The 12,401-nt window shown below is 38.0% G+C and overlaps 1 protein-coding gene across 2 annotated transcripts in view; it reads left to right on the top strand.

Moving 5' to 3' along the window:
* The window catches only part of LOC111159765 (chromosome unknown C12orf4 homolog), a 40,455-nt gene that overhangs the window by 2,371 nt on the left and 25,683 nt on the right, over nt 1–12,401 (top strand). For both annotated transcript variants that reach the window (XM_022522354.1, XM_022522355.1), the window contains exons 3-4: nt 1,255–1,400; nt 10,632–10,813. In XM_022522354.1, coding sequence (XP_022378062.1) covers nt 1,255–1,400; nt 10,632–10,813 — 328 coding nt within the window. The remainder of the gene's footprint in view (nt 1–1,254; nt 1,401–10,631; nt 10,814–12,401) is intronic.

Here is a 12,401-nt window from a genome sequence, read left to right as displayed (position 1 = left end):
CAGGGCAACTTGGCCAGTTAAGCGTCTGACTCTTGATCCCAGCTCAGGTCTTGATCTCAGGTTGTGAGTTCACGCCCCATGTTAAAAAAAATTTAAAAATGAATGAAAAATTAGCTACAAGGTTTGGGTTAGAATGCTTACTCTCTTAATTTAGTTGGGTGGATTCATTTCAGTTATCACTAATTATGATATTAGAGAATTGTGTTGCTAAATGCATTGCCTTTTTAATGATCTGGTCCTCTATTCCTGAGATGTCATGGAAGGGAAGCAATACTAATCTTTGAATAATTATTGCTTACCTAAATTAATTCCATAAGGTCATCTGTATTAAATCATTTGTAAAAGGTCTCTGTGTTCTATCTCGCAAATGATAAAAACATTTGAAGCTGAGAATATGTTAGGTCATAGAGTTGTAATGGAATCTAGGAACTTTTTAACACGATCTCATTATACAAATAAGGAAACTGGTACATTGAAAAGTTAAATTCTTTGCCTAAGGCAGCGGTTCCCAAAGGTTGTTCCTTGATCAGGAGCTACAGCATCCCTTGGAACCTTGTTAGAAATGCACATTCTTGGGCCTCGCCCCATTCTTTCAGAATCAGACACTCTGGGGGTGGCATGTAGCAATCTATTTCAGTAAGCCCTCCAGGGAATTCTGATGCATGCTAAAAACTGAGAACCATGGGTCTAAGGTTACAAACATTGTGACAGAGCCAAAATCAGAACACAAATATCCTGATTTCTATCCCTATGCTCTTTCCATTATATCATCTCTAAGTAGTGTTGCTAAAACTGGAATTATAGATCATCCCAATTAAATCCATTTAATATGCTAATCACCCAATTTCTCTTTCAAATTCAAAGAATGTAACTCTATATATAGGAAGCTTTTTTATTTAAATACGATAGCCTTCTGAAAATTTGTAGATTTTTCTTTTTCAGTTTTTCAGTTTCTTTTTCAGATTTTTCTTTTCAAATTGAAAAATCAGACTTAAGAAAGTAATGTTTTTAAATCAGTGTCAAGGTTATACATAAGAGTTAGAGTTTTAACCATTCTCAATGCAATAACCTGTAATAGTAAGAAAAATAATTGTGAAACTAGTCAAATGATCCCCAAGCTAATTTTATTTTATTTAGACATTCAGTTAAGGATACAAGCTTGATAAAATTTCACATTGGAAGACCTATCCAGGTAAAATGTTCCCTCTTTATGTTGGGATTTTCTGATGTTGGCATTTCTTATCCCTGTTACAGACTTAAAAGAAGCTCTAAGCCAGTTTATAGAAGAAGAATCCCTCAGGGATTATGACAGCGACGCCGAAGCATCCCTGGAAGCTGTGAAATCCGGTGAAGTAGATTTACATCAGCTAGCCAGTTCATGGGCCAAAGCTTATGCTGAGGTAAGAAAATAGATCAGATTGTGAATTTCAGGGATATTCTGGACTTCGATGAAGCTTTTTAATTGCTAAAGTAATAGTGAAACAGTTGTGGAATCCTTTTTTCTCAACATACTAGACTTTATTCCATAATACATGATCTGTATTGACGTTCATGTGCTTCCTTCCTATATGAGGGTAAGCACCAAATACTTTATGTAATGTCTTTGTAAAAGGAAAGCTACTTTTGTATTTCTAACCAGGACAGGGTTGGCAGATTTAGCAATCAAAAATACAGGGCACTCAAATCCCAAAGAATGAATTTTTTTTTTTTTTTACTGTAAGTATATCCCACATATTATATGGAACATAATTAGAGTAAAATTTATTTATTTATTTATTTATTTATTTTTTAAAGATTTTTTATTTATTTATTTGACAGAGAGAGATCACAAGCAGGCAGAGAGGCAGGCAGAGAGAGAGGAGGAAGCAGGTTCTCTGCTGAGCAGAGAGCCCGATGCGGGGCTCGATCCCAGGACCCTGAGATCATGACCTGAGCCGAAGGCAGCGGCCCAACCCGCTGAGCCACCCAGGCGCCCCAAATTTATTTTTTTCTTATATGAAATTCTAATTTAACCAGGTGACCTGTATCATCTGGAAACCTTAAACTAGCAGTAGTGGTTCATTTTAAGCTTTTACTTTTGTCCTCTCACTTATCCTCACTGTTCTTGTTGCCTTTTTTGTTTTTTTAAGAGATAGAGCAAACTGGCGTGAGTGGGGGTCGGGGAGCAGAGGGAAAGAGAGAATCTTAAGCAGGCTGCATGCTCAGTGCACAGCCTGATGCAGGGCTTGATCTTACAACCCTGAGATCATGATCTGAGCCAAAATCAAGAGTCAGTCACTAACCGACTGAGCCACCCAGGCACTTCCTCACTGTCATTTTTATAGTTACATAATGTCATCATTTTTCTATTTAAGTAATATATCTTATTTCATAAAGTCTAAGATGCCATCGATCATAACACACCATTATTTTATTTACTACTGAGATAGAACACCACCACCAATTAAACAATGATAGAATACCAAGATACCATCAGTACAAGACGCATTCTGATTTCTCAGAAGTATAATGTGAAAAAATATGGACATATAATGGTGAATGAGATAGACACAAAATGAATTTACATTTGAGTTAGAGAGCCAGAAACAAAACTACACAAACAGACAAATTCGATAATTGCAAGCTATAATGAGTGAATTACATCCCACTTTAAGCAACTTGGTCTATGAGAATTTAAAAATCAATTTTATGGGGTCATATTTTGTTGTTCAAAGCAGTTTCCTTCATGCCTATTAAGGTTTCCTAGTATATTTAAAAAAGATGATACTATTTACATGTATTATTTTAAATATTAAGAACACAGGTGCATTAAAAAAGATACACCTGTAAAAATTATTATTTAAAACCACATCTTTCTGCTGATGAGAAAGAACATAAGATGTAGTAAAAGAATAATTCTACTCAATTTATTCAAGTAGTAATTTTTTTGTGTATCTAAAATGGGTTGGGTACACAGTTGAGAATAAGTCTTTGCCTTCAAGAAGCTTATGCTCTGTGGAAGGAAACAAAGAAGTCTGTAGCCAGTAACACTGTGCAGTTAGTGTTGGGATCAGGGTAAATACCTGGGAGCATGTAGAGAAGGTGGGGGAGGAAGAGTGCCCAAGAGTTCCTGAAGAAAGCAATCAACCCCTCTTCTGGGATTGCTATTCGTTTGATACAAAATCTGGAAGCAGAGCCTCTTCCAGCCCTGATTTGGTATAACCAAAGAGACAACTTCCCAAATGTTAGGTCAGTGACTGGTTAGGTGTTTAAGTTGATATTATTATAAAAAAGTAATTACCGTATTCACTAATTTATGGTTTTCCTTCTTCTTCTTCATATTAGCCATTCTAAAAATAGGAATTTGACTATCTTCCAGATTAATGATCATAACAATAGTAATAATAATAAGAATATTAATATAACAAAATAAAAACACTTTATACTTACTCATTTACTCCCAAGAGTACGGATTTACTGTGAACTAAAATCAACAAGCCTCCATAAAGCAAGTAATCTGTTCTCACCCTCTGCAAATTTAAAAGATACATAGCACCCCATATTACATAGAGTTCAGCTTTCTAGCAATGCCAGAATACTAGAAGTATAGTTGCTTGTTTGTTTTTAAAGAATTAAGGAAAGAAAGAGTGAAGAATCTAATTCTGAAAGTAAAAAAATGGAAATCTTGACTGTCAGGAAAAAAACCGAGAGGACCCAAATACTGTTATACCCACTGGATATATTCAGGCTGTGAAAATTATAAAAGCTGAACAGCTTGTACAAGCTCAAGAAATGTAGGAATCAGCAACTAAAAAGGAGTTAAAAAGGAAAAAGAAACTATGTTGCAAGTCACCAAAAGGCCAGCAGAGATTAGAAGCTGCAGCCTTGTGGAGATCAGAAGAATCCAAGTGTGATGAGCCCCAGAAAGGGGGCTACCACATGGCTGTATGGGTAAACAGTATTACAGTCACCTGAGAAGGATAACAGGACCATCAGTAAAAAGGTGAAAGAGCATAATGTTTACAGTAATATTGACGACCTTGGTTTTGAAAGAAGGAGCTCCATTTACTATTAATGGACTTAGCAGATATTTCAAATGCTAATATATTTAAATCATGAAACTTTTGCCTTCACCACCTTTTAACAAAGATCTTCTAAAAATGTAGTACAGGGGTTCCTGGCCGGCTCAGTAGGAGGAGTGTGCAGCTCTTGATCTCAGACTCCTGAGGACCCCGAGTCATTGTTATAAATATAAGTGATGATACCTTTAGGTGATACAGTGAGGGGCAGCTCCAAGGAAGGTTGTCTGTCCCATCTCTGCAGAGATGTACCGAATATCCTGCTGTTATGTAAGGGATTTCTGTTGTAGAGGACCATTGCCCCCTGACAACAGAGCTGTACTTCAATGGATGTACCTGCCTGGTAGCAGAGGTTCTGATGGCCTACTAAAGTGTGTCTGACTGTGAATCCCTACTGTGTGGAGGAATTCTCTTTTCTTCCATGTTTCCTTTTCTTGCCTACTGCCATAGGTTCTACGTTTTCAGCCTCTAAAAACCTTTTATGGTTTTTTCCTAATCAACTGCTATGTCTTTGCTATTGCACTAATTTTTTAAAATTATGAGAAGTAAGCTTGGCTAGATGAAGAAAGCTAGACAGAGCCAACTGTTGGCAAAATTGTGAAGTGTACTTTGTATTTTTGGCGGTGCCCAATGTTCCATTTCAGTGTTGTCTTCTCAAGTCTCTGTATTCATCCATTCATCAAATGTGAACTGAGCTTCTATTAGGCATCAGATATTGTGTTAGGCACTTGGGGATAAGCAGAAAGAAAATAGACACAGTTCTTACCTTCATAAAGTTTACAGACTGACAAATATTTAAAATTGAGTGCCGTGGGGGCGCCTAGGTGGCTCAGTTGGTTACGCATCTCCCTTCAGCTCAGGTCATGATCTCACGTCCTGGGATGGACCCCCATGTGGGGCTCCCTGCACAGCAGGGAGCATGCTTCTCCCTCTCCCTCTTCCCCTCCCCCCACTCATGCACTCTCTCTCTCTCTCTCTTTCAAGTGAATAAATAAAATCTTAAAAAAAAAATTAAATTAAGTGCAATGAATGTGATAAGTGCTATGGTACAGGACAGTGCAAGGAGAGCACAAAGCTGGAAAACTTCAGAAAAGCTTCCCACAGGAAAGAGAAAGTGAGTTGAGGCCTGAAAGATTAGTTGGAAATAGGTGGGTGGAAGGTGTGTGGTGGGAGAGGAGAGAAATAATATCCTAGGTAAGGGGTATAAATATAAAGGTCTGGAGGTGAGAGAGCCCATGGCACATTAGAAAAACTGAAAGTTGTTCAGAATGGCTAAGAAAGAGAATTGCAAGTCATCTTGCATTCTGTCTTTATGCCGAAGGTAATGAGCAGCTTTAGAAGAGTTTAGCAGAGAAATAAGATGATGATCCTATTTGCACTTCAGGAATATCAGTTCAGTGCATTAGTGTGAAGAGTTTATCCTGCAAGGGAGAAATACTGGAATAAGTTAGAAGACTGTTGTAGTTAGGGGAGAAATTATGAAAGCTTAGTAGTTAAAACGGTAGATAAAGAGAAGATACCAAAGACTTTCCATTCATATATTTGTTTATTCAGCAAACACTGTGTGTGGATCCTGTACCAGACATTGGGGATGTACCAACATGACAAATCTGGGCCTTATTCTCATGTAATGTTCGTGAAGAAGACACTTAATGAGTATGTAATTTACAATATTAAAAATGTCATTAAGGAAATAAGTAGGGTGCCATGGAGAGCCATGAAGGGGGTGAGGTAGGTTTGGAGAACCTAATTTATATAGCATTAGATAACTCCTCTCTAAGATGGTAGTAATTAAGCTGAGACTTGAAAGATAAAATACCACTTGGCTCAGATTTCTGGCTTGGACAACTGAGGGAATGGTGGAATGGTGGCTCCCTTCACTTGAGCTCCCTTTACCTGAGAAGCAAGTTACAGCATAAAAATGATGGCTTCAGTTTATACCCTTTAAATGGGAAGTGCCTACAAGAGGCACCTATGTGGAGAAGTCCCATAAGCACTTAGCTGTGTACACCTGACACTCAAGAAAGATGATTGGATTGGAGACATGGGTATGGGAGTCATTCATACATAGATAAATTTTGAAGTCATGGGATGAATGAAATTGCCCAGGGTGACTATGTAGAAGGAAAAGAATGCATTCCTGTGCAGAATCTTGATGAAACCCTGCATTATAGTTATCTGTTGACTTACTTGTATCTCCTGCTTGTGTGGATAGGCACCTGGAAATGTTTAGTGTATTCTCTATTATAGCTCTGGTACCCAGTGCCTGAAAATAACAGTGCTTTGGTATGGGTTGGTAGATGGCCAAAAAAAAAAAAAAAAGATAGATGAATATACAAATGAACACACTAACACTTAAGAGATGAACAGAGGAAGAAGAATCTGCAAAGGGAAGAGAGGGATTGGCCCAGGAAGTAGAAAGAAGAGAGATTATGGCTTCATGAAAGTTGAGAAAGAAGAGGTGCCAAGAAGGAGGAAATAGCTCATAATGTCAAATGCTGCTGAGAAAATGAAGTGAGGAAAAGACTCAAAAAATAGCCATTGGGTTTATCAAGTAATCTTTCTCTGCGGCAAGATCAGTTTTAATGGATTGGTGGGGCTGAAACTAGATTTCAGTGACTTTAAGAATGTGTGGGAGTGTGGAAATAGAATGAGTACAGATAACTCAAGAAGCTTGGTTGCATAGAGAAGAAGGATGAGACACTCGCAAAATGAAAACACAAGGTCAGAGGTTTGTTTGCGATTGTACCAATGAAGACTAGAAGGGATAAAATCCAGAACTCAGGGAATTAATCCTGACTGGGAGGAGGGACATTTCTCCTGTTTTGGCAGAAAGGAAGAAGAAAAGGATGGATACAGATTCTGAAAATTTTACTGCTTTAGTAGCAGGAAGTTGAGGACATTTTCTTCTAACTGCTTCTACTTTATCTGGGAAATAAAGAACAGGCCACATGTTTAGATGAGGTGGGGAACTAATGACACAATTGGATATTTGAGGAGAGAACTGACCAGAAAAAGATGGGATTGCCAGGCATCATTCAAGGGAAACGTTAGAATAGCACCAAACATTAGAGTAGCACCAATCTGTCATCATAAACTTCACAGTTTTGTGCTTTTTTTCCTACTGCAGTGTTCTACAGTCTGATTTCAGGCATAGAGAAGAGGAATATGAGTTTTGTTAGGTGGGCAAGAGAAAGAATATCAGTTCTGGGGGGTTGAGGATTTTGGCAAGACAATGGACCATTCTCTAAACAGCTAAGAGAAGAAAATGAAGCTGGGCTGGACCTAATGGCTGATAAAATATGAGAAAGTAGAAGGGTCTGTGCAGTGGAGATCCTGATGATTTAAAGAACCAGTTGCCTGGGAGTAATTGAATGTGAATTTTGGTTAGAGGTTATAGTCAAAGACTGAATGTTTCAGTTTCAGAGGCTAAGCTATTCCTAGGGATGATGCAGATTGGGGTTTTAAGGAGGAGTAGAGAACTTAGTAAAGATAAGTTCTGAGAAGCAAGAGGCAGGGCATTGGATTGGTTTATCCACATGGGCATCCAGGTAACCCAGGCTGATGACAGGAGGTGGAAAAGAGAGGACGTCTGTGAACTGAGGGCCAAAGCTTTATGCGGGAAGGTGGAAGTGGAGAAGTAATGGCCTGGACATTAAACAGTTTTCTCTCTGCAGGCCTTTACACAGTGCTCCCATTCCCCACAGCTATCACAGTTCCCTTCCTAGTATCCTCTATCCTGAATGGATGGCATGAGTTAGGTTAGGAAAAAACTCTGTTTAGCGCTTCTCGTGTAGGTAGTTTCTACCTATTTGTAAGGCTTGCTCTAGGCCAAGTTTTAAATTGATGCTGCCAATTATTAGTTAGCTTATCTGGTACTACGTATGGGCAGGCAGATCCCTATGATCTCTCAGGGCTCCTTCCTACAAAATTTGAGCATGAACCTGAAGTGAATTTTGAACTGAGCTTAAGTTATGTGGGCTATTTATAATTCCTAGAGCAGTTACCAGAATGTGTTTTTGGGACTTCAAGATCAAAAGCTTATGCACAACAAAGGAAACAGTCAACAAAACAAAGAGGCAACCCACAGAATGGGAGAAGATATTCGCAAATGACACTACAGACAAAGGGCTGATATCCAAAAACTCTAAAGAACTCCTCAAACTCAGCACACACAAAACAGATAATCATGTCCAAAAATGGGCAGAAGACATGAAGAGACACTTCTACAAAGAAGATATACAAATGGCTAAGAGATACATGAAAAATTATTCATCATCATTAGCCATCAGGGAGATTCAAATCAAAACCACATTGAGATACCACCTTACACCAGTTAGAATGGCCAAAATCAACAAGACAGTAAAAAACAAATGTTGGAAGGATGTGGAGAAAGGGGAACCCTCTTACACTGTTGGTAGGAATGCAAATTGGTGCAGCCACTTTGGAAAACAGTGTGGAGATTCCTTAAGAAATTAAAAATAGAGCTACCTATTACCCTGAAATTGCACTACTGCGTATTTACCCCAAAGGTACAGATGTAGTGAAAAGAAGGGCCATCTGTACCCCAATGTTCATAGCAGCAATGGCCACAGTCACCAAACGGTGGGAAGAGCCAAGATGCCCTTCAAAAGACAAATGGATAAAGAAGATATGGTCCATATATACAATGGAATATTATGCCTCCATCAAAAGGGATGAATACCCAACCTTTGTATCAACATGGACGGGACTGGAGGAGATTATGCTGAGTGAAATAAGTCAAGCAGAGAGAGTCAATTATCATATGGTTTCACTTACTTGTGGAACATAAGGAATGACATGGAGGACATTAGGAGATAGAGAGGAGAAGTGAGTTGGGGGAAGTTGGAGGATAAGACAAACCATGAGAGACTGTGGACTCGGAGAAACAAACAGGGTTTTGGAGGGGAGGGCGGGAAGGGGTTGGGTGAGCCTGGTGGTGGGTATTAAGGAGGGCATGTATTGCATGGAGCACTGGGTGTGGTGCATAAACAATGAATCTTCGAACACTAAAAAAATAAAATAAAAAAGAATGTGCTTTCAAGTTTTCAGAGGCATCAGAGCAGATGAAATCCATGTTCAAGATTCAGCTAGTCACCTTAAACTCTTCCCTCCTGATCTGGCAACTGGTTGAAGTGTAAGTGAAAGAAAACAAGGGGGAAAGCTTACCTATTGAGTGACTGGGTTCAAGATAACCTATTTCTGGGATATATCTGCTTGTTTAATTTTTAGGTAAATTATTACTCTGAGTTGTATCATCATCGATTACAGTTTTTATTTTCATTGGTAAGAAAAGGGAAGAATTCAGATTGTTCTCTTTTTACAGGTGTATGTCTACAAAGATCAGTAATGGAAAAAACATTGAATTCTTTGTGTCATTTCCACTTTTGCTGTTAAATTATATAATCTTTGACAAAGGACTACTCAGCCACTTTTCTCACTTGTAAAAGCATTGTGTCTGTCTGATGTATTGACAGATCCCAGGTCCTTGGGACAGCATCTGTACCTCCCCAGATGGTTGTGTATATACTTCCTTGGGTGGATCTGTGTGTGTGTTAAGGGTATCCTCATTTTGCCTCTCCCCATGTTTCTGTTTTTCTTGTTTATCAGTGTTTACTCAGTCCCTTATCATTTTGATAGTTAACTGTTTTCATATCCTTAAAAGCATATATTAAAAAATTTCATATTCTTAAAAGCATTTCAAGAAGAAAGCAGAATACTAGAAAAAGTCAAAATAATTGAGTAGGTTTATCTTTTTTTTAAGATTTTACTTATTTATTTGACAGAGGCAGAGAGAGATCACAAGTAGGCAGAGAGGCAGGCAAAGAGAGAGGGAGAAACGGGCTCCCTGCTGAGCACAGAGCCTGATGTGGGCCTCGATCCCAAGACCCTGAGATCATGACTTGAGCCAAACACAGAGGCTTAACCCACTGAGCCATCCAGGCACCCTTTGTGGATTTATCTTGATGTAAAATCCTACACATTAATTGGGTTTTCAGGGCTATTGCATCACTAAACATTTGAGTATATATGTAACCTCATTTTCTAAATGTATATCCTAAAAACCTTTTTTTAGCAATGTATTTTTGATAATGAGAAGCTTTTTTCTAATTATAATAATATAATATAAAGTAAGTTAAGGTCATCAGAAATCCCACATTCCTGAAGTAGCCACCATTAGCATTTTGTTGATCATCCCTTTGTGTGTGTGTGTGTGTGTGTGTGTGTGTGTGTGTGTTATTTTACAGAAATGAGATCATAGCACCCTTAATTTTTTTTCAATTATGGACACTTCCTATCCTTTCCTCCATATTAGCACCCCCTCCTCATCCCTACCTCCAGGTAATTCATATTACAACTTAGTTTATGTCTTTCCATATTTTTGTATACTCAAATAATCCTATATAACCTATATCTACAAATATATAAATAAAAGGTCTCAATCCATTGTCTGATGAACAAAAAAATATTCATACTATATGTACTACCCTAGTAGTATAGTAAATGAAATGCTATGTCATGATTTGAGAATGTCTGCATGTCATCTTGTAGACCACATTAGAGCATGCAAGGCCTGAAGAGCCCAGCTGGGATGAAGATTTTGCAGATGTGTACCATGACCTAATCCATTCTCCAGCCTCTGAAACTCTCCTAAATTTGGAACATAATTACTTTGTTAGTATCTCAGAACTGATCGGCGAAAGAGATGTGGAGCTGAAAAAATTACGAGAGAGGTATTTCAGATTTCTTGCACTATCATGATTAAATGTCATATTGTCAGATATGATGGCTGCAGAACAATTGGTTTTCATTTAATTGTAAAATCAAAGAACAAAATAGAAAAAGGTTCTCTAATTTTGAAAGTTAATTTTCTTATGTGTTTCAGTTTGTAATTTCAACTTAGGAAGTCATCATAGGCTTATAAAATTTCTAAGTGACTTACCTGAATAAATTATGGTGGCTTTATATGTTATTTGTAAGTTCCAGGCACTGCGCAAAGAGCTTTAGATGATGTCTTAGCCCTGTTCAGGCTGCCATAACAAAACACCATAAACTGGGTGGCTTAAACAAGAGAAATTTCTTTCTCCCAGTTCTGAAGGCTAGGTAGTTCAAGATCAATGTGCCGGCAGATTTGATTCCTGGAAGACCCATCTCCTGGCTTATACAGAGTGCCTTCGCAAGTGTGTGCTCCCATGGCCTTTCCTCAGGTTGTGGTCCTAGTTCACCCCTTCTGGAGAGAGAGCTCTAGATACTAATTCCATCATGAGGGCTCCAACCTCATGACTTTGTCTACACCCAATGACCTCCGAAAGCCCCACCTCTGAATATCAGCACACTGGGGATTTGGGTTTCAACATACGAATTTGTGGAGACGCAAACATGCAGTCCATAACAGATGCCCTATCTCATTTGATTCTCACCACGACCCTACTATTATTAGCCCCTTCTACAGATGAGGAAAATGAGGCTTCAATAAGTCAAATAACTTGTCTAAGGACAAGCTGGAATTTGAAGTCGTAGCTCCACTCCAGAGTTCTTAACCACTGTACCATGCTCTCTCCCCATTCAGAACGTATTTAAAACCCTGCCATTACTAAGCTCATGGTCTCTTTCAGTTCATTTTTGTAAGCTTATTTACATGAGGGAAAAAATAGCACTAGTATTAGTCCAGGACATTTTAATTAGTTTTTAATTCATTGTGTACAGTATTGCAAACAGTCCTTTTGTGATTCATTTTTTTCCCTCCAGAGTAAGTAAATGATTGCTAGCATTATTTATTTTAATAATAATATTAAAGTATGACTTTCCAGATTGCTTCCTAGCAATTCTATAAAATATAATAATAATCAGGATAAGCTTCTTCTAGATAATCTATTTTAATCTGGCAGAATCTAATAACATTTATTACCTTGCAAATACTCATTTAAGACTTTAGGTACATGGCATTAAGATAATGTTTTGAGTGGCTGATGTGAAATTTCTTTGATTGTGAAAGTATATTAGGACCAAATCACGTGTATTTTTTGTGACTGACGTGATAGTCTGTCCCAAAGTAATAAATTTAAAATGATGTACCAGTTTGCTTCTGGCTCTCATTTGCTTTACATTAGAAAATGCTGGGATCAGCAAGATGAGGATAATCTGTTATCTTGAGGGTTGTCATAGTTAGGGAAATTTAACATGCAAAAATTATAAGCAAATGGATTGTCATTTTTTCCTGAGAAATATGCTTCTGCGTACCAGATCAGCATTTTCACTATATTGCATAGATTTGTACATTTTCATAACAATTCTATTCCTCTCAACCTTTTATTTTCCAAT

This window comes from Enhydra lutris, unplaced genomic scaffold (assembly GCF_002288905.1).
Source record: "Enhydra lutris kenyoni isolate GAN:26980312 unplaced genomic scaffold, ASM228890v2 scaffoldscaffold69, whole genome shotgun sequence".
In the NCBI taxonomy this organism is placed as follows: domain Eukaryota; kingdom Metazoa; phylum Chordata; class Mammalia; order Carnivora; family Mustelidae; genus Enhydra; species Enhydra lutris.
The sequence above is the reverse complement of the archived record's forward strand: the minus strand, read 5'-3'. Positions and strand labels throughout refer to the sequence as shown.